General features: G+C 37.3%; 2 protein-coding genes and 1 long non-coding RNA gene across 4 annotated transcripts; 2 read left to right on the top strand and 1 right to left on the bottom strand.

Moving 5' to 3' along the window:
• The first annotated feature begins 90 nt into the window (after nucleotides 1-90).
• Nucleotides 91-2732, top strand: LOC117945654. Its single transcript, XR_004656854.1, has 2 exons — nucleotides 91-275; nucleotides 2701-2732. It is a non-coding gene; the product is annotated as an uncharacterized LOC117945654 (long non-coding RNA).
• Nucleotides 2733-5657: 2925 nt separating this feature from the next.
• LOC117945640 (apolipoprotein A-I-like) lies at nucleotides 5658-7151 on the bottom strand. 2 transcript variants are annotated; one of them, XM_034873255.1, is made up of 4 exons: nucleotides 7073-7151; nucleotides 6915-6965; nucleotides 6609-6762; nucleotides 5658-6472 (listed from the first exon to the last, which is right to left on the bottom strand). In XM_034873255.1, exons 2-4 carry the CDS (start codon nucleotides 6952-6954, stop codon nucleotides 5896-5898), a joined length of 771 nt encoding a protein of 256 aa, XP_034729146.1. In that variant the 5' UTR covers nucleotides 6955-6965; nucleotides 7073-7151; the 3' UTR covers nucleotides 5658-5895. The 2 variants fall into 2 exon arrangements, with proteins under 2 accessions (XP_034729146.1, XP_034729147.1); XM_034873256.1 differs by having other exon boundaries at nucleotides 6609-6759; nucleotides 7073-7146.
• Nucleotides 7152-9776: 2625 nt separating this feature from the next.
• On the top strand, nucleotides 9777-11105 carry LOC117945639 (apolipoprotein A-I-like). Its single transcript, XM_034873253.1, has 4 exons — nucleotides 9777-9878; nucleotides 9969-10020; nucleotides 10178-10328; nucleotides 10453-11105. Exons 1-4 carry the CDS (start codon nucleotides 9792-9794, stop codon nucleotides 11027-11029), a joined length of 867 nt encoding a protein of 288 aa, XP_034729144.1. The 5' UTR covers nucleotides 9777-9791; the 3' UTR covers nucleotides 11030-11105.
• Nucleotides 11106-22657: the final 11552 nt, after the last annotated feature.

Below are 22657 nucleotides of genomic sequence, written 5' to 3'. Positions count from 1 at the left end.
AATAAATATGATCCGGCTAATGCCATAACAATAAAGTGTCTCTGCACGCTGTGTCACTCACCTGAGAGGTTGAGCTTTCTCCGTGCTCCCTGAGCACTGACTGAGGGCTTTTATACAGTGGCGGGAGACTGTTGCTGCCGCGCGTGGAGGGGTGGGGTGGGCGTTGATTGCTCGCGCGCGTTCATGTGGTTGACTTGATTTGTCTCCACAGATCGCTGTTTACCTCCACGCAACGTGCGACCAACACCGCGTCCGAAGTTCCGACGTTTTCACAGGTTTGCATTCTTTGAGGGCGTGATTGAGCAATCTGGCAGTCACAACAATAACGGGGTGAAAGTTTCATGTGTCCTTAAAAATATCCCCACCGTTTACAAATGTTCAACAACAGTGAACACAGCCACAGGTAGAAAGTGGCAAAGCACATTTCATAAAGCAATTTTAAGGGTTGGCTACAATATATGAACGTTTATTCTATTCAGAGGTGGAAGTAAAAGTAGCCAGACCACACTGTAAATACCCCGTTGGAAAAAAAGCTAGTGAAATGAAGCTACCTTGTCCTCTGTTGCCAATTACACGTTATGTTTGTAAAAGTATCTACGGCTGTCAAAAAAGCAAATACATATAGTAGAGTGTAAAGTACAATTTTCCCTCTAAAATGTGGAGTAGAAGTATAAAATAGCATACAAATTAAACTCTTAAGAAAACTACAATTTCCTTACAAGTGTACGTATAGCTTGCAATACCTACACTTTAAAGCAAGATGCCATGATTTAGAATATTATGCAACAGTACATTAAAAATTATAGATTTAGCGTTATCTCAACAGTCAACTATTGCAATTCAGCAAGGGAAATTGGTGGTTTTCATACTGAAGTATTTTGCTGCTTATGTCATTCTTTTACTTTTATATGTTGGTACTGCTACTTTTACTCAAGTAACAGATTTTAGCAATTCATCAACCGCTGCTTATTGCAGGTTTTGGTGTGGCCACAACTTTGCAGGATTTTCTTTGATCATGATCACCAAGTGGTGTCATCCGAATCTATATCCTCCTGACACCAGGATGCAAATAAGCCTTTCACACATGCATTCATGGTCTGGCTCTCACTTATCCACACCCTACAGACACACAACCCCCAACAAACTTTGCATCTTTGCATATTAGTCTCACACACACATTTCAAGTGGTGAATTCGATTTTTCTGTATAAAGATCATACGCACCAAATTGCATTTTCTACGTACTGTGCTTTCTGTACTGTACTGCTTCATGATGTAGAGCTCTACATTACCAATAAGTGCCTGTAGTAAAAAATAAAGTGTCAGCTTTAGTGGACATGTTCAGGCTTGGAGGGATAACACTCGGGTACAGTGAGCCCACTTTACAAAAGAAGGCTTAGAAGTAATGAAATACGATGAACATAAACTATTTTATTACCTGCAAAGTAGGCACTGAACAAAAGAAGTAGATTGAACAGGAACCATAGAGGGGAGAGACTGAAATCACATCTGTTTTAATGTTGTAGGTTTCCACAGAGGACAAGGCATTTCCAGGATTTGGAAAGGGGATGTTTGATGCAGAAGAAAAGGGATTACCTCAGTTTATTGAGCAACACATATTTATTCAGTGCTAGAACACCGTGTGTTCTGGTGCATATGTTTGTCAGACAAATGCGTCTCAATCAGAAAGAACTGTTATTTTCCTGTTGGGACAAAGATTTCTGATGGATTGGCAGGGAATTAAAAACAGCCTGACCTATTCCCAGTAAACACTTTACTACTGGACCACAAATTATGTCAAAACCAAATACTTGTAAAGTTAATCCCAAACCCTTAAAGGTTTATCAGACAGTATACACACAAATGGAATATTTATAGTAGCATGTCAACATTTGTTGTGCTTTCTTGAGTTTACTGTACCATGCTGCCTAGATTTAAATGATATAATTTTAGCCTGTTTTGAATAAGTTTGTTGATATCATGTTTTATAGAAAACTGGTTTAAGATGGGAGCCGCACAAATCTCAGTCTATCAGATTAATTTCCAGCATCCGACAAGGGCATCGGTTTATTTTAAAACATTTGCCCTTTAGGACTTGTCCTCTTTGTTGTCTTTTTCAACAGAAACCCAACTTTACACCGGAACAAAGTTTAAATAGGTTGGCTTGGTCAGATAATTAGTGAGAGAAGATTGTGCAAGAACACAGATTGTGAGAACACTGTGTCAACTGATTTAGAGACTGTACCTTAATGAATAGTTTAGCTATCTTGAAATGTATAGGATGGTTCTTTTCTCTGTTTAAATGGTAATCAATCAAAAATGAGGGGAAACAGGTTGCTAAGTTTTCCGGTTTAAATTCATTTAGGTGGCACTTCTCTGTTAAAAAACAGAAGACCTAACCTTCGACCTGGATATTCCACGACAAAAGTGTGTACTACATGAGGTGTGTCATACACAGAAAGATGCTGCATGTTAAGCTAGATAACAAGTCCAGTCCAGTTCAAACACACAAACAAATCAAGAACAGTAAAACAATCCCACCATTCTGCGCAAAACATTGTCATGGAATGACTTTTTGTTGTTTGTTTTTTTTGGAATATGGTTAATCTCCTGTTTGAAACATTAACCTCTAGCCGCTACAATAAGTTTCCATTATGGAGAAAACATATTTAACTAAATAGTTTGTGTTTGTATTATGCAGACGTGATGGACCACAGTGACCAATCTACACACATGGACCAGCAAAGGTCACAGGCTTGACAACACAAGCCCACAATGCTGTGCCATCCTTTGCCAAACTCCCAGGATAAAGAGGCAGATGGGGGAAGTGAAACAGAGAGATTCAAGAAGAACCATGAGGTAATACAGTATGAATGTCTGATACAGTCATCTAAACTCCGGCTGCTTCTCCTTTCTATCTCCAACAACAGAGGCAATGTCCAATGTCTTTGAGGAGTGAGTGTGTGAGAGGGCATCTTTAGATGGTGTGAACGAAAGTAACCCTATAGCCTGAAGATGTTGTTGTTGGAAGAAGATGGTTTTTGGTTAAGTTTGGATGATCTCACCCCTCCACACAGGCAAACATCTGCTTAGATGAGTCAGCGAGGTCACTACAGTTAGCGTCTGTTTTGTTAAGAATTGTTGAACTGGGCGTTCAAGTTCCCAACCCAGTGTTTTTTCTGCAGCCTTTACCCCATCATCTAGTTCTGATTCAGAGTGCTATCAGCTGATTGAGGGAGGTGTGCTGACAGAGCTAAATGTCCAAGTAGGTCTGCCTTGTTAATAGCACTGTCTCACAGTAATAAGGCGGTCACATGGTTTGATGCAGCAGCTCATGCTTGTTCACCTAAAAGGTAACCTGCTGTCATTCCCTGTGCAACGCTAGGGTAAGCTAAATGTATCCTTTTAGGCTAAAGACTGTTTAAACACAGATCTTTTGCCATAGCCTACACTAAGTGGCCTGATGTTTATACTTGTGCTCTGGTGTGTGCATCTTGTGTGTGTTGTGTGTAGGGAGTGGATGATAGAGCGAGGGAGAACTGAGAGAATGATGGCCATTGTCTTAGTCATAGTAAGAGAAACAAAGTGTCTCCCCTGTGTTTTCTGACCAAGGTGGGAAATCTGTAGCAGAAAAAGTTTACCCTTTCCTTGATTTCATGTTGTTTATGGAGAAGGAGTCAGGAGAAATGCAACGCTACCAAGCCACGGCTGAGCGACTTGCGTCGCTGCAACATGCGTCGCTGCAACATGCGTCGCTGCAACATGCGTTGGGGCAACTTGTAGTTAAATTTTGCGAGAGGTGCACGTCAGGCTACGGTGTTGGGTCCGGCGTACTCGCAGAGGGGCCTGCGGGGAACGCTGTAGAGTCTACGCACAACCATAAAATAAGGGTCACCCTCTAATGACAAAAGCCTCATGTCTACTAAGGAGTTCAAGCAGTGCAGAAACTTGGTTGGTTGGCAACACGTTCCATAATCTTCACAGATACTTTATTTGTGCAAGTATCATTTTAAATCAGCATTAAGTACATCTAATTAAAGGATTAGCTCGACATTTTAGAAAATACATTTCTTGGCTTTCTTGTAGAGATTTTGACTGATACCACTGTCATTACTGTGTGTTAAAAGTCCCATGGCATGAAAAGTTCACTTGATGAGGTTTTTTAAAATTATTATGCATTTCCTCAATCTGCCTAGGGTTCCCCAGTGGCTAGAAATGGCGATAAGTGTAAACCGAGCCCTGGGTATCCTGCTCTGCCTTTGAGAAAATTAAGCTCAGATAGGCCGATCTGGAATCTTTATGACCTCATGAGGGGCAAGGTTACCTCCCCTTTTCCCCTTCTTCGCCCGCCCAGAGAATTTGGCCCATGAGAGAGAGACATCGTGGCTTTCAAACGAGCAAAGTGGCAGTTGGTCAAGGCCACCCCCCCAGCTTCCACCTTATTTTTGTACAGAACCAACAATTATGATATCGTGACATCTATTGCTTAGGTGCTGCTTTTACCTCTGGACAGAGACAGACTAGCTGATTCCCTTGTTTCCATTCTTCATATTAACTGTACAGACAGGAGAGTGGCATCCATCTTCATCTAACTCTCTCTGCAAAAATTACAAACTCATATCAAGACAAAATACTTGTAATAGAGTAGAGTAAGAAACAACAATAAAAGGGGTAAAAGTTGGGTAATAAATCCAGTGAAACTCAGTAAGCATGTGTTGTTAATAGATTAGCAATGGTATTTCAATGTTTTACATGCAGATTTGAAATATATCCAAAAACCCTCACATATTCAGACATAATAAGGGTAGTATAATAATCAGAGCTGTGTTTGTGCATGGAGGGTTAATGGTGAGCGGAGCCTGTGGCAGCTGGGGGCAGAACAGAGGAATGTTGTTTGCCACTGGGTAAGGCAGCGTGGGAGCGATCTGGCACCAGGGATGGAGGCATGAAAGGAGGAATAGAAAACAAAGTGGATGCAGGATGAAGCAGGATGTGTTTATGTGAACTTCCAGGCTTGTACAGACAAACCTGAACATGCCTCATCCAAGACCCAAAACTTAATCTTACAGGGGTGTGGCGGGGGGCATTTGCCACTTCAACTGAACAAACAAGACAGGATTTTATCCCTACTTATGTTGAACTAATAGAGAAAGTATATTATAACTGTCAAAAATGAAATCCATGCATTATATAGGTTGCCAATATCTGCACATGAAAAAATATAATAAAGTTACTCTATATGTTAGCCAGATGCCACTACTTTTTTTCTAAGATTCTTGTTTCGTTCAGTAAAGTCCAAAAAATTAAGCAGTGTTTTTTGTTTATGCTTTTGATTTTGTGTATGAGACAATGTGAATGTGTGAAGTTGATGAAGTTCAAAAGAAAACAATTGTCAAAAAAGTGTTTATATTAACAACACATGTTGTATAGCTGATTTATCAGACCATTTAATTATCTAGTTGTGAGTAACCACAATGGACTCAGTGTTTCTAGTTCCCATTACCACATTTAATCACGCTGTAATTTTTGTTTTCATTTTTCTCTTTTTTCTTCATTTGAAAATGTAGTAGATATACTTTTGTCATTTGGCTTAGTTTGCGAGAAAAACATTTGGCATCCTCAAACCTTACCTAACACTCATTAATACAGACTCACAAGTTTATGTTTGACTTGCACTTTATTTCCATAATATAACAAGTACACAATGTATGGTGACAGACCAACACTTGATGTTTACTGTTTATCTAATACTTTGTATATACCTAAAGACATCTACAATTTTCAAAACTGTTGACTTTTTGTTGTTATATTGTTAAACCTTGGATGTGTTCCTGGGATCGGAGAATAGAGTTTCTTTAGATGTTTCTATCTGTTTAATGGGAAGGGGGAGGTTGACTTAGTTAGCCTTGACAAAGGAGTCGTAGAGGGAGGAGAGCTGGGACTGGAGGTCCTGGGCGTAGGGGTCCAGGTTTTCCCTCACCGCGTCAACGTAGGGGGCGGCCATTTCTTTCACCTGTTGGACCCTCTGAGTCAGCTGATGTTGCACCTTCTCGGTCACAGGCGCCACGCTCTCCTTGAAGTCATGCAGGTGCTGGTCCACCTTCAGCTTCAGGTCATCAGTGTAGGGCCCCAGCTGAGCCTGCAGATCCTTCACACTCTGCTCCAGGTTGGCCTTCAGCTCCTCGGTCTTCTCCTTCAGGGTGGTCCTCAGGGCCTCAGTGTCCACGGAGTCTGCATAGGGGGCAAGCTCCTGTTTGAGCTGCTCCACTCTCTGCTGGATCTGAACCTTCATGTCATCGGTGTAGGGCTGCAGCTTGTCTTTGACGGAGTTCAGCTCCTGGATCATACGCTCTTTCAGCACGTCGGTCTCAGTGGTTACTTTGACAATCAGGTCCTGGGCTACAGGGGGAAGCTGCTCCTGCAGGGTGACTGCATACTTGCTGGCAACATCGGCACTCTCTGTCAGACGGGCACTGTACAAGAGAATGAGTTTTGTCTTTAGTTCATATTCTAGTGAGAAGGAATTGCATGTCAGTTACCACTATCCATCATTAGTTATTACTTCATTTGCATATTGACAATGAGTCACACTGGTCTTTTCTGACCTACCTGACATCCTGTCCAAACTGAGACTTCCTGATCATCTGGAGTGTGTCATCTGCTGTCTGGGTGGCCTTGGAAACATAGTCCCAGAAGGCATCAGTCAGCACATCCAGCTGTGGCTTGGGTTCATCAGCATAGAAAAGGTTGGCATGACTGCCTGCTGGATAGACACAAGAACAGGTTGAAGAACAGTTGCGATTTAAGGCATTTATAAAAGTACACATGTAATCTTAGCAAGGCTTGCAGTTATTTATCTCAAACATATTTTGTTATGCTCCAAAAAGAATCATGATATTTTGCCATCAGACCCACCACTAAAAAGGGCTACGATGAGCACAACGAGGACCTTCATGGTTCTTAGACCTTATAACAAGGAGATATAAAGTTGGTTAGCACAGCATGTTCACCAAGAAATATTTCTGAAATAAAAAGCTCTGCTGCTACACAGAGCCAATTCTTTATCATCTTACCTGAGTTTGCGAGTGTATCTGCAAGTCCACTTGGCTGTGATGGTGTTCAACTGGTGGGATTCTGCAGCTTATATAGTAAGCCAGACTGTAATGATCCCAAAGTCCAGAGGGCTTGTGCCCTGCTGTCACCTTGCCTCACCCTGCTGTCCTCACGACACCTTGCGCCAGAGAATCCATGCAGCACATATGCACAAGCTCACACTGTTATACACGCTGAGTACATTATATTTTCTGCACCTTTATATATCAATATACCAATTTTTGTTTACCTTATAGTATATGACCTAAATGTATGTGTGACTCATCAGTGTTAGAGTGTGACAAAATCCTTAAACAAATCTTGTCCTCGGAAGCCTGTGTGTAATCACTTTAGTGACCTCAGATAACTCTCTGCCTAGATAGACAAAACCTGTCTCCTTAATTTCTTGGTTGTCTAGTTTTGATTAGATGTACAGTGGTTGATTTATTGTCTCTATTAGCTTGACCTGTTGCCAGCTAACGTCAAAGTAAATCATAGGTCTAGTTTCTGTGTCAGTCATGACTCATGTGTCGGATTGGCCAAAGGTTAACAGACCCAAACACTGTCAGCTTCTAAAGGACAAAGTAGCTGCTGTTTCACACCAGACATACCATGGTTCACTTCTCTGAAACTCATTTTAAAGAGCAGTATTTTAGTTATGTATTTGGAAACATCCAACACAGTGCTAGTGTGTGAAACTAGAACAATTTATTTAGTATTATTTGAGACTTTGATCTTTTGATCCTGACAGTACTTCAAGACTTTTATACAGGTGTTCCGTCCTGCTTCTTTCGGTATTTTAAAATGTGTTTTCTAAGACAAAATTTGATGAATGTAGATTTGTTTGATTCACATGAATATTCCATTAGAATTTCTTTCAGCACCGGATCTTCCAAATCTATAGGGTATTTTTGTTTACATTTGTCAAAGTAATTACGCTATTGCAAATACCTATAGAAATCCTGTTGATCTAAAGAACATTTTCTTTTAAAGTTTGGAAGTCCTTTAGTTGCATTTTGCTTATAAGTGAGTAGAATGTTGTGATCCCTCTTTCTATCCATATTTTAAATCTAAGATCTAGTTGATTGGGTTTAAAGTCGGGGTCATATGTACTTCATCTAATTATCCATTATTTATCCAATAATTTATATTGTGTCTTAATTGTGTTCCAAACTTTGAGTTGAAGCTTTAGCAATCGATTTTTTATTTTTTATGTATCTAGTATGTGTAACCAATCTTCATGTCTTGTCCCTGTTGCGTTCTGAGTTTTCCTACTTGACTCCTTATTAGTGTCTGTCATATTTGTTTTAGTCTGTTGCTCGACATAGTCACAATGTTTTTAGGGCTATTTACTTAATCTGTTGGGGAGCATAGAAATCACACCGCCATCCTGACCCGAAAGTCCCTATAGCTTAGTATTTTATGCACCAAAAAGGTATGTAGAAAGGCTTTAGGCCGCCCACATGTTATTCTAGGCCCAGTTAAATAACACTTGTGTTATATGAATATATTAGGATGTCCAAAATGTAAGACGATATCTAGCCTCATATATCGATGTCGATTTAATATTGATGTGTTGCCCAGCACTACGTTGAAGACCCCTGTTTTAGAGATAATTATGTCCGAACTGTTTCACTGCTACAACATGAAGTCGAACCTCACACAGAAGACCCTGATTCTAAAGAGAGTTTCTTGTTTACTGGATTCAGGTTCTATACAGGGTATTCAGTGCATCAGATTTGAGTCTTCATTTAGTAGCTTCTGGCCCTTGTTGAGATTTAATTGAGCAGTTTTCTTTTTTAACCATCAAATATAGTTTTTCAACAGATCTGACACCCTGTCATGTAAAAGAAAAATGTGCTTTTGTGTGATGTGTTCAGTGACTGTGCAGTGTTTCAGAGGTTTGCTCCCACTCTTTGTAATGCTTGAATGTCCCTCTCCTTATGAGAGAGATTTGTGTTACTGCGACAGTGTGAAAGTCTAAAAAAAAAAAACTTTTGTCCGGTAACTCTTTCTTCTTACAGCCCTTAAATAGTCATGCCTCCTTGTCAGTGAGAGTGACAACACTATGTGCTCTCAAATAGTTGCTCATCTTCCTGTTACTCAAAAAATAAATCTCAACATCTTCAATGAGTTCCAGTATCAAGTCCTGACAGTGAAATGTGTCAGGAAAATGGAATGGAAAATACTGTACTGCCAAAGTGACTTTTTTAACTGATTGACTTCTTACACAAAATTATACTTGCTGGATACTGTAAATAGTTTATATTATGCATGATTGTAGTAAGCCTCTTTTATAAGAACACTTTAAAAAAACATTGTAGTGCCATTTCTACATTAATCACGTTGCTTGACCCTAATATTATAATACAAAGTCCACTAGTGTAAGCATACCAAGGTTATCTGGAGTTGTCTGCAGCCTGTTAGCACTGTACAGCGTGGATAGTTAATTACTATTGCTGAAATGCTATCTACAGAGGAGTCAAAGGAGAACTAGTGCAAGGAGTAAGATGGGGTTAATAGTTATGAAATCCCCAAAAGCCACATAGTGTCTTTATACTGTCAAACTTGTGTCAGTGTGTCTGCATGTAGCCTTAGCAGTGAGTGATAGTAGCCCAGAGAAGCAGCAGAAACAGGAAGAGAGCCATTGTGACAACATGGAAGGGACTCCTGGACTTTGGGCTCTTGACTACAACAGTCATGTGGCTTAGTATATATACATGGAAGCGCCAGTCTAATGCACTAGCAAACACGCTCAACTCTAAGGGACACACAAGTCAAAAGCAGGTAAGAATTACAATACGTTTCAAAACAAATATAAATGTTTTGTGTTTTTAATTTAGCTTGAAAGTTAACAGGATTTTAAATGTTTTTCAGCAAGACGCAATCATGAAGGTGTTCATTTTATTAGCTGTTGCAGCGCTGTCTGGTAAGTTGCAAGCTTGTGGTTTTGACTTGTCTTTTTTTTGGCAAAACTATACATTATTATTACTATATCATTGCTTAAGCAACTAACAGCTGTCAAAACAAACTGAATGGCTGAAAACCTGCACTGTTCTCAAGCTGTTCTTGTTTCCATCCAATAGGCTGTCATGCCAATCTTTTCTATGCTGATGCACCCAAGCCACAGCTAGAAGTGCTGACTGATGCTTTCTGGGATTACATTGCCAAGGCCACCCAAACAGCTGATGACACCCTCCAGATGATCAGGAAATCACAGTTTGGACAGGAAGTCAAGTAAGTTGTGTGACACACATGATCGTGGTGACTGGGCCTATTAGTGGCACGTATCCCATGTTGATTAAAATCATTACGGTATTGCAGAAAGCCCTGATGGTCCAACCATTACTTTGTCTTCTAGTGCCCGCCTGGCAGACAGCACTGACATAGCCAGCAAGTATGCAACTACCCTGCAGGAGCAGCTTTCCCCAGCAGCCCAGGACCTGATGACCAAGATCACAGCAGAGGCTGAGGTGCTGAGAAATGTGCTGGCCCAGGAGCTGAGCACTGTCAGGGACAAGCTGGAGCCCTACACCGAGGACATGAAGGCCCAGATCCAGCAGAGAGTGGAGCAGCTCAAACAGGAGCTGGCACCATACGCAGACTCCCTGGACTCTGAGGCCCTGAGGACCACCCTGATGCAGAAGAGCGAGGATCTAAAGACCAACTTGGAGCAGAGTGTGAAGGATCTACAGGCTCAGATGGGGCCCTACACCGATGACCTGAAGCTGAAAGTGGACCAGCACTTCCAGAACTTCCAAGATAGCGTGGCCCCCATGTCCAAGAAGGTCCAGGTTGAGCTGAGTCAGAGAGCCAATGTGGTGAAACAGATGGTGGCCCCCTATGCTGAGGACCTGAGGGAAAAGCTGGACCCCTACGCTCAAGACCTTCAGGATCAACTAATGTCCCTCTATCAATCCTTTGTTGAAGGCAAATAAGTCAACCTCCAAACATGCTTCCTCATTCATCAAGATGCTGGCCTTGTTTGGTCTACCTCTGTTTGAAGCATGAAATGTCTGAATTGTACTGTGTACCAAATTAAACTAATATTTATTGCTTGATGCAAAGCAAGCCATTGCACTTGTCCAAAATGTAAATACTATGTTTTTATTGTGTATTGTGCAGTTGGAAGCTGTAACTTTTTTTGCAATTTCTGTAAGTTATAGAAAATAAAAAGAGGAATCTGGAAAATATATATTTGTATTTGTAGTATTTTACAAAATTTGGGAATCTACAAGAATTCTAATCACAAGAGATTTTGTATCTATCTATTTTATAGCACACAGTGCATTGGCAAGCCATCCTGAAAGTTCACAGCACTAAGAAAGTGTGATTATTACATAAACATCCAGTATAGAGGGTCTGCTATCGTCACAAGCCACAGTGGAAAATGTGCTTTTTTTTCCCCAGAAGGCAACTAGAATTTCTTCTGTGTCTCAACATGTCCTGGCTCCTGTCAAAGTTTTGCCTTCTTCTTTATCCAAAAGGCAGACTGTTTTTATGCTGGTACTTGTCAATGCTTGCCATAAAACTGCACCTTCCCGGTGTCAGCACTAAAATCGAGAAATGGCTGTGAGAAACATTATTGACCAAGATAGAAGTCTATACAAGTGAGTTTTGGATTAATCCCATTAGATATCATATAAGACAAAAAGTGTCTTGCTCTAAAAATCTGATTACATTTTTATATTCTGTAGTATTCTATTTTAAAGTGATTCATTTGTTTTGATGGTGCTTTGAAAACCACAGAATTCTTTTTGTCATAAAAAACTAGAATTGTGCAACCAATCATTAAATACACAACACAAAGCCTTATCCTCCCTCTATTGACAGTGCCAGCATCCAACGTGGAGGGTCAGAGTCCAATGACAATACTACATTTACACTCACATGCATACACAACACACACAATGCATAATTGTTCCCCGGTTACATCAAAACAGACACTGCAAAAACTACACTGAAAAAATGTGTAGTCATCATTGCAAAGTAAAATCATTAAAACGTGAACATTGTGGGGATATTGAAGAGAGAATACCTTTGTTTTGACTGTGAATAACTTGTTTTTGACTGATTCTTCAAAAGGCCATAGTGAGTAGTAATCCATGTATTAATAGGAAAAGCCCAATGTGTACTTTTTCTAAACTTTAAATCCGTAGAGGTCAATCTGCCTTTAACTGCAGCATTTTAAAGTACCACACAGTAAGACACAAACTATTCAAACTACTACAAAGCTTTGTGTGACTTTACAAATGCTAATCTGATTCAATGTTTTCATGCTCTGGCCTGTTGCCTGATTAGCACTTGTGCGGGCACTCAGAAGAACTATTCACACTGCACTCAAAACGGCCAAAAGGCATCGTTGAGGCCTTGATCCTAAAAATCACTTTTAAAGAAGGCCTAGTGTGTCCCATTTAAACTCTACGAGACAGACCACTGAGAGGTGCGAGGCGTTGTTTTACACACACAAGTTTCTTTGAACAAGACCCATCTTGCTCCAATCACCGTAGTGACAGAGGTTCAGTGTTGTTTTGATGTAGATCGGAGGTTGTTACAAGACTGTTGCTGCTGGATTGATAAGCAGATTGGGGCCAGCGGGGGTTAAATGGTTGTCTAGTGTTAATGGGTCATGGTAAATGTTGTTCCCTATCAGGTGGTAAGTAAATACCTTACATATGTTACAGTCTAACAGCCCTATAAACATTTCTGAAGCCATAATGTTAAGCCTGGACCCCAAATTTTTATAATTTTGCCCAACATTACTGTCTTTAAAAGGCCTCACTTCAAAACTATCATTTGGAACTGGTTGATCTCAGGATCGATTTGGTACCAACTAATTGTAAGTTTGTCGGCATAGGGGCTAAATAAAGAAAAGAGAAAATCTGGCATTGCCATTTCCACAGGGGTCCCTTGACTTCTCACCTCAAGATATCCGCATGAAAATGTATTTTATACCCACACTTGGAATTGCAAAAAAAATGGCTATTACTGTAAAGCTGAGCCAAAACTGTTATGATTGTGTGTATTTCTGTTTTATTTTGGTAGTGTGTTTTTCTGTCTTGTCTGGTCTTGTTTTACTTCCTGTCCTTTAGTTTTCCTGCCTTTGTGATTATCTGATGACTTTCACCTGTTTCCAGCCCTTGTGTCACCTGTTCCTTGTTTTACCTCGTTACCTCTTGTATTTAGTCTTTGTCTAGTGTCAAATTGTTGTGTTGTGTAGGGGTCAGCACTGTTGCTGCTGCGGCGATAGTACAGATTCTGGTATCCTGATTAGACGATAGTAGATTATTCGCCTGCTGCATTCAGAACTCCTTTTGTTGGTATACACTTTTGATATTAAATCCTCAACCTCACCTGCTGTCTCTGCATTTTGGTCCGACATTCTCTGAACCTTACAACACAAACGTATTCATACAGATGATGTGAGTCCTCATAGTAGCCATTTTATTGTAGTGAGATAATGTTTTGATACTTGACATCACTGAAATTATTTTCTCTATATCTGTATTAGGGTCTGTGTCCAAACTGGCAGCAACAGATGAGGCTCTTTCCTAAAAGGAAGTTTTTCTTGACACTGTTTAACCAAATGCTTGCTTGTGGGCAATGGTTTGGTCGCTGTCAATTATAGAGTTGGGTCTAGACCTACTTTCTGTAAAGTGTCTTGAGATAACTCTTATAGTTTAATACTATAACTACACACAAGTCTTATTTATCATTGCAATGCTGTTGGATAGTAAATGTGTTTATAGGTCCGGCCATCTGGCAATGAATTCACACAACCTGCAGACTTCACTTAAAGCTCACCTCTTTGTTGTATTGGACTGAATTTGTCAAAATTCAAGTTAGTAAAATTGCTTTATTGTGTTGTTGCAATATCTAAATGTACATAATTAATAATTGTAGAATACGTTTATTTTATTTCTCCAAATCTGGGTGAGAGTGGTACTACAATATCATGTGCACCTTACTCATGACATGGGGGCAATACTAAAATTGTTTTGATAATTCCCTATAACTAAGTTCTAAATGTGTTTTCATTTTTTGTTATGATTGGAGTTCAAACCAGAATCAACCAAGTTAATTTCTGGTTGCAGTATTTGTATCTTATCAGTTGACAAAATATATTGAACTGATCCTGAGCTTTTTCTGGGCTTTGTTTAATTGTCTAAATAGCTGCTTGTTGCAGGCTGAAACTGTTTCTGAAATGTTTTATGGGGGAATGCTTGCTACATTCTCCCGTGGATGTAGGGATGTATATTTTCTGGGGTGACGCATGATTCATTTTAGTATGCTAATTGGATAATAGACAGTATTATGTGCATTTCCTGGAATGTGTTAATAGGATGAGGATACATTTTCATTGGAAGTGTTTTTCTACTGCAACAAAATTCTAACATTTATTTTTCCATTCCAGAATGCCGGCAGCAAAGAGGTGTTTTGTACCGTGTGCAGGATGTGATGAGAGGCCATGAGATTGAGAACCACTGCTGAGGCCACTGCCTCAGCAGTGGTTTTCTCCTTGGAACTCTGCCATGCAGGCCATTTTTGCCCAGTCTTTTCCTGATGGTGGAGGCATGAACGCTGACCTTAACCGAGGCAAGTGAGGCCTGCAGTTCTTTGGATGTTGTTGTGGGGTCTTTTGTGACCTCTTGGATGAGTCGTTGCTGCGCTCTTGGGGTAATTTTGGGCGGCCGGCCACTCCTGGGAAGGTTCACCACTGTTCCATGTCTTCGCCATTTGTGGATAATGGCTCTCACTGTGGTTCACTGGATTCCCAAAGCTTTGGAAATGGCATTATAACCCTTTCCAGACTGATAGATCTCAATTACTTTCTTTCTCAATTGTTCCTGAATTTCTTTGGGTCTCGGCATGATGTGTAGCTTTTAAGGATCTTCTGGTGGACCTTACTGTGTCAAGCAGCTCCTATTTAAGTGATGCCTTGATTGTGAACAGGTGTGGCAATAATCAGGCCTGGGTGTGGCTAGAGAAATTGAACTCAGGTGTGGACAACCACAGTTATAGTATGTTTTAACAAGGGGGTAATCACTTTCACACAGGGCCATGATGGTTTGGATTTTTTTCACCTTTAATAATAAACACCTTCATTTACAAATTGCATTTTGTGTTTACTTGCGTTGTCCTTGACTATTGTTTAAATTGGTCTGATGTTCCGAAACACTTAAGTGTGACAAACATGCAAAGGAACAGGAAATGAGGAAGGGGGCAAACACTTTTTCACACCACTGCACATTTAAGTAGTTAAGTTACTTTTAAGATTTTACAAAAACATCAGTATAGAAAATTGTTTTATAGACATAACCACAAAAAGTATATAAAGCATTTCAAACTTGCTTCAGCTCAGCCTTAAACAAAGTACTGTATATGATATCTATAGTATTATGACATAACATTGACAAAGGAATACTTTGTGTACATTTTGATGTTTGTTTGATACTATTTATGTACTTTTACTAAAGAGAAATTTTGAATGCAGGACTTTTACTTGTTTTTGAGTATTTCTTTTGTGTGGTATCACTACTTTTACTTAAGCAAAGATATATATACTTCCACTCCTGTGTAATGCAACACTGGGATGACTGTGTTCCCTTTGCCAATAGAAGAGCCTACACTGCCACTCGGTGATGAAACTGGGACAGAGCAGTTTAAGGGCTTGAGTGTGAATAAAACAGAGGTTCAACTGCCACTGCTCGTGACTAGAATGTAAGTGCTTTGAAGAATACTGTATTGTGACCATTCAAGCGCACTCCAACCACTTCCATCTTGTTTAAAATATGCTGTAGGTTACGTTACAGTGTGGTATGGTACTACAATGATAAGCTTTGTCGAAAAATCATACATAATGAGACCAGGAAGATAGACCAAATAATACCTAATAGTGAATTTTGTTTATTGAAATTTCTAATAAAGTCAACTAATTTGGGAATACAGTATGTGAACGTAACCTTTTCTATTTTCACTCCTATCATGTCAGTCACTTTTCACTTTTGAATATAACTTTTGAAATATTAACTACTTATTAGTCTTTCCTGCTCTGTCCGACGTGTTTTGTGTTCTCTGCCTGTGTCTGTTTCACTAGTGTATAGTTAGGTAAATAGTATGTTAATGTCATATTGTTTTTGTGCATGTCCACCAAAATGTATGCCTACACAATTGTGCCTTTTTGCTATCTGGGCTGAGCATTCAGCTGTGTCTGTACTTGTGTTGATCTTACCCAACTGTTTTGTTTTTATGTTGTCTTTTAGCATTAGTATAATCAACTTTAATTGTATAGGGCCAAATCTGTGTGTATTAAGCGTTTGATTTCATTTTAGGGTGACTTCTTAACACCAGTCCAGGGACAGCGAAAGTAAAATAGCCTCCGGGCTAATTCTTGCACATTTTACTTCATGTATTATTAGTGTGCGTTGTTCCTGATTAATAAACCTTAAAAAAAGAAAATCTATTCTAATTTATAAAATAATCAAATCTTTGACTCAATGGTTGAGACCTGCCTATGCTTGAGCTACGTGACTCTGATGCAGACAGGTGGTAAGGGAACATGCCTAAACCAACCATAAGAGATGACAGAAACAAAAATACTAAATGCTTATGAATATGTTGAAAGGCTTACATAAAGGAGACTGTAAAAATTAAAAGCCTGTATTACAAAACCGCTCTATATCATGACATTCCACTTCCCGGATTGTGCCGTTGATAGTATGCTAACAATGGCTTATTAGCACAAACATGCGTCATTGGTTTGCTTGTACTTTGTCAACACAGTATTGGAAAAATTGATAAATTGTCTCTAGAGGTAATGCCACAAAAGGTATTACAGTTCATGTATTGAGGAAGACATGTCCCAGGTTTCATGGCAATCCAAACAAACTGTTGAGACATTGCAGTCAAAGTCACAAACGTTAACCTCATGGTGGCTCTAGCGCAAAAGTTATCTGTGAAGTCATAAAAAAACATGTTCCGGTACCCACAAATATCAGTAGCAGTTTCAGGGCAACCCATTCAAAAGTTAAAGTATCAATATTATTAAGCTATTTTAGTACACCAAAGTGGTCGGCCCACCGGCTACAAATTGACATTGCCTTCTCTAGCATTGCTAAAATGGCTCACCAAACTTATGTTCTTTACCATGAGACCTGTGATGTCATTATTTCATTATGTACTGAACTTTGAGTGAAATCAAAGCTCTTCAGTTGTGTAATCATACACATTGTGTGTGGATAGCTGTGTTTGACAAAAGCTTTCTGCTGTACTCTATTGTCTCTACTGCTCATCTAGGTGCCTTGGTGTAGTGTTGGTTAATATTCATCATCCTTCTAACAATATTAGTTTTGCAACAGGCTACTTTATTTTCCAGCCTCATAATACACCAGTATGTGTGGTGTAACTTACTGTAAGTAACTGCTGCCACAAAAACTAGATTAACTGGTTGAAGGCGCTTATGTCACTAAGTACATGAAGTAAAAAAGAAGTGTCACACCTGAGATCTGCAAACACTTAAATTAAGCTGAAATGTTAGTCCACAAGTGATGCATAAATGTTGAATAAAATATTCAAATTTCCTTCTTTTTATACTTAGACAAGACAAATTTAGTGGATCACAATTTCAAGTCATCCTGCAGTGGATGTGACTGTCTCGTCAAATTATATGGTAATCCATCATGTGGCGGAGACCACATAAATCACTTTTTTCGTAATACTAAACAATGACTTTTTCTTCACTTTTTATACATACTGTACTGTGACTTTTATTGATAAATACTATACAATGACCTTTTTTTTAATTCTACATTATGACTTTTTAATAACTTTTTTTGACATGACTTATCACTTTTTATGACACTTACTCACACTTACTTCACTTACTGTGACTTTTTTCGACATACTATGCTATGACTTTTTATCACTTTTTTCAATATACTATACTATGACTTTTTTTTAACATACAATACTATCACTTTTTTCAACATACTACACTATAACCTTTTTATCTGACATACTATGTTATGACGTTTTATCACATTTTTTTCGACATACTACACTATTGCTTTTGTATCCATTTTTTTTCCATACAATATACTGACTTTTTTCCACTTTTTTCAAATTCCTATACTATGTCTTTTGTTTGACATACCAAGCTATGACTTTTGATCACTATTGTCGACATACTATATTGTGAACGTTTCTGACAAACTATATGACTTTTGATCACTTTTTTTTAACATAGTATACTATGACTTTTTATAACTTTTTTCGACATATAACTTGTTTTGACATGCTATACCATGAATTTTTTTTGACATGCTATACAATGACTTTTTATCCTTTCTTTAACGTAATATACTGTGACCTTTCTCAACATACTATACTATGACTTTTTCTACGTACTATACAATGACATTTGTTCAACATACTATTCTATGACCTTTTTTATATCACTTTTTTTGACATATACTATAACCTTTTTCAACATACTATGACTTTAGCACTTTTTTTGACATACTTCACTATGACGTTTTAATGGCTTTTTCGTCATACTATACTGTAACCTTTTTCAGGATACTATACATATACTTTTTATCACTTTGTCAACATACTATACTATGACTTCTTTTACCACTTTTGTTGACATACTATACTATGAGTTTTCTTTGACATACTTAAGTATGACATTTGGTTGACCTTTTTCGACATACTTTACTATAACTTTATAAATTTTTTGACATATGACTTTGTAATGGCTTGTCATGTTCATACTGTACTATGAATTTTGTATCTTTTTTGGCATTCTATACAATAACCTTTTAAAACCATACTTTTTCCACTTTTTTGGACATACCATGGGATGACTTTTCATAACGTTTTGACATACCCTACTATGTTTTTTTTACAACTTTTTTGACATGCTATACTATGACGTTTTTATAACTTTTTTCAACATACTATACTGTGACTTTTGTTTGACATACTGCGAATTTTGTTTGACATACTGGGACTTTTGTTTGACATACTATAGTATGACATTTTTAATCACTTTATTCGACATAATATGCTATGACCTTTTTCGACATACTTTAATATTACTTTTTTAATAATTTTTTTCGACATAGGACTTTGTAATGGCTTTTTCGTCATACTATACTTAAGAATTTTGTATTACTTTTTTGGCATTCTATCTATACAATAACCTTTTTAAACATACTAGACTATGACCTTTTTTGACTTTTTTCTCACTTTTTTGGACGTACCATGGGATGACTTTTCATCACTTTTTCAACATACTATAACTTGTTTGGCATGTCATACCATGACCTTTCTCGACATACTATACTATGACATTTGTTCAACATACTATACCATGACTTTTTTTGACATGTTATACTATGACCTTTTTCCAACATAATTGACTATAACTTTTTAATTTGTTTTGCCGTCATACTATACTAGGACATTTATCACTTTTTATGACAGGCTATACTTTTGGCGAGATACTATATTGTAAATTTTTTTGACAAACTATATTATAACCTTTCATCACTTTTTTCAACATACTTTACTATGACTTTTTTTTCGACATAGTGTAACTTGTTTTGACATGCTATACCAGGAATTCTTTTTGACATACTATACTATGACTTTTTATCTTTTTTTAACCATACTATACTATGAGCTTTCTGGACATACTATACTATGACTTTTTCTACGTACTATACAATGACATTTGTTTAACATACTATTCTATGACTTTTTATCACTTTTTTCGACATACTATACTAAATCCTTTTTCAGCATACTAAACACTATGATTTTTTTTTATCAATTTGTTGACATACTATGCTATGACTTTTGTTTGAAATACTATAGTATGACATTTTTATCACTTTATTCAGCATTATATGCTATGACCTCTGCGACATACTTTACTGTAACTTTATTTTTTTTTCAACATATGACTTTGAAGTGCCTTGTCATGGTCATACTATACTATGAATTTTGTATCACTTTTTTGGCATTCTATACAATAACATTTTTATACATACCATACTATGACCTTTTTCCACTTTTTTTCCACTTCTTTTGACATATTATGGGATGACTTTTTATCACATTTGAACATACTATACTATGACTTTTTATCACTTTTTGACATACTTCACTATAACGTTTTAATGGCTTTTTTGTCAAATATACTATACCCTTTTCAGCATACTAAATACTATGATTTTACTTTACTTTAAAATTCGACATAGTATACTATGACTTTGTAATGGCTTTCTTGTCAAATTTACTATAACCTTTTTCAGCATACTATATACTATGATTTTACTTTACTTTAAAATTCGACATAGTATAATATGACTTTGTAATGGCTTTTTTTGTCATACTATACTATTAATTTTGTATCACTTTTTTGGCATTCTATCCATAAATATCTTTTTAAACATACTATACTACGACCTTTTTCGACTTTTTTCTCACTTTTTGTGACATACCATGGGATGACTTTTTCGGCATACTATACTATGAATTTTGTTCAACATATGACTTGTTTTGACATGTTATACCTTTTGCAACATAATTTACTATAACTGTTTAATTTGTTTTGTCGTCATATGTTTTTATGACAGGCTATACTTTTGTCGACATACTATATTATGACTTTTGATCACTTTTTTCAACATACTATACTATGACTTTTTTAAGTACTATACAATGACATTTGTTCAACATACTATTCTATGACTTTTTATCACTTTTTTGGACAAATTATACTGTAACCTTTTTCAACATACTATGACTTTTATGTCACTTTTTTCGACATACTTCACTATGACGTTTTAATGGCTTTTTTGTCATACTATACTATAACCTTTTTTAGCATACTATTTACTGTGATTTTGTTGACATACTATACTGTGACTTTTGTTTGACATACAAAAAAAAAGTCATAGTATACTATTTTTGACATGTTATACCATGACCTTTTTCAACATAATTTACCATAACTTTTTAATTTGTTTTGTTGTCATAATATACTATGACTTTTATCACTTTTAATGACAGGCTATACTATGACCTTTTTTGACATACTATGCTATGACATTTTATCACTTTTTTCGATATACTATGACCTTTTTTAACATACTACACTATCACCTTTTTCAACATACTATACTATGACTTTTTATCCTTTTTACTTGACATACTGTGTTATGGCGTTTTTATCACTTTTTCGACATACTATACTATAACATTTTCAGCATACTATGTACTATGATTTTTTTATCACTTCTCTCAACATACTATACTATGACATTTGTTCAACATACTATACTATGACTTTTTTTGACATGTTTTACTATGACCTTTTTCAACATAATTTACTATAACTTTTTAATTTGTCTTGTTGTCATACTATACTATGACTTTTATCAGTTTTTATGACAGGCTATACTATGACCTTTTTTGACAAGGTGTGGCTGCTGTGGCTTAGGGGTAGAGCGGTTTCCTGCCAATTGGAAAGTTGGGGGTTCCGTCCCTGGCCCTGCACTCCCATGTCGAAGTGTCCTTGGGCAAGACACTGAACCCCTAGTTGCCCCCGATGCGGCGCATCGGAGTGTGAATGTGTGTGAATGTATATCTGATGAGCAGGTGGCACCTTGTACGGCAGCCTCAGCCACAGTGTATGAATGTATGTGAATGGTGAATGTTTCCTGTATGATGTATAAGCGCTTTGAGTAGTTGTTAAGACTAGAAAAGCGCTATATAAATACAGCACTTTTACCTACTATACTATGACGTTTTATCTCTTTTTTCGATGTACTATACTATGACCTTTTTTAACATACTATCACCTTTTTCAACATACTATAGTATGACTTTTTTTATCCCTTTTATTTGACATACTATGACTTATGTTTGACATACTGTGACTTTTTTCAACATACTATACCTATAACATTTTTCAACACACTATACTTTGAGCTTTTTATCCTTTATACTTGACATACTGTATTATGGCGTTTTTATCACTTTTTCGACATACTTTACTATAGCATTTTCAGCATACTATATACTATGATTTTTTTAATCACTTTTCTCAACATACTATACTATGACATTTGTTCAACATACTGTACTATGACTTTTTTTGACATGTTATACTATGACCTTTTTCAGCATAATTTACTATAACATTTTAATTTGTTTTGTCGTCATACTATACTATGACTTTTATCACTTTTTATGACAAGCTATACTATGACCTTTTTCGACATACTATGCTATGACGTTTTCACTTTTTTCAATATACTATACTATGACCTTTTTAACACACTACACTATCACCTTTTTCAACATACTATACTTTGAGCTTTTTATCCTTTTTACTTGTCATACTGTATTATGGCGTTTTATCACTTTTTTCGATATACTATACTATAACCTTTTTTAACATACTATACTATTACTTTTTTTATCCCTTTTATTTGACATACTATACTATCACCTTTTTATCACTTTTTTCAACATACTATAATATTACCTTT

The sequence above is a fragment of the Etheostoma cragini genome, chromosome 6, assembly GCF_013103735.1.
Source record: "Etheostoma cragini isolate CJK2018 chromosome 6, CSU_Ecrag_1.0, whole genome shotgun sequence".
Classification (NCBI taxonomy): domain Eukaryota; kingdom Metazoa; phylum Chordata; class Actinopteri; order Perciformes; family Percidae; genus Etheostoma; species Etheostoma cragini.
The sequence above is the reverse complement of the archived record's forward strand: the minus strand, read 5'-3'. Positions and strand labels throughout refer to the sequence as shown.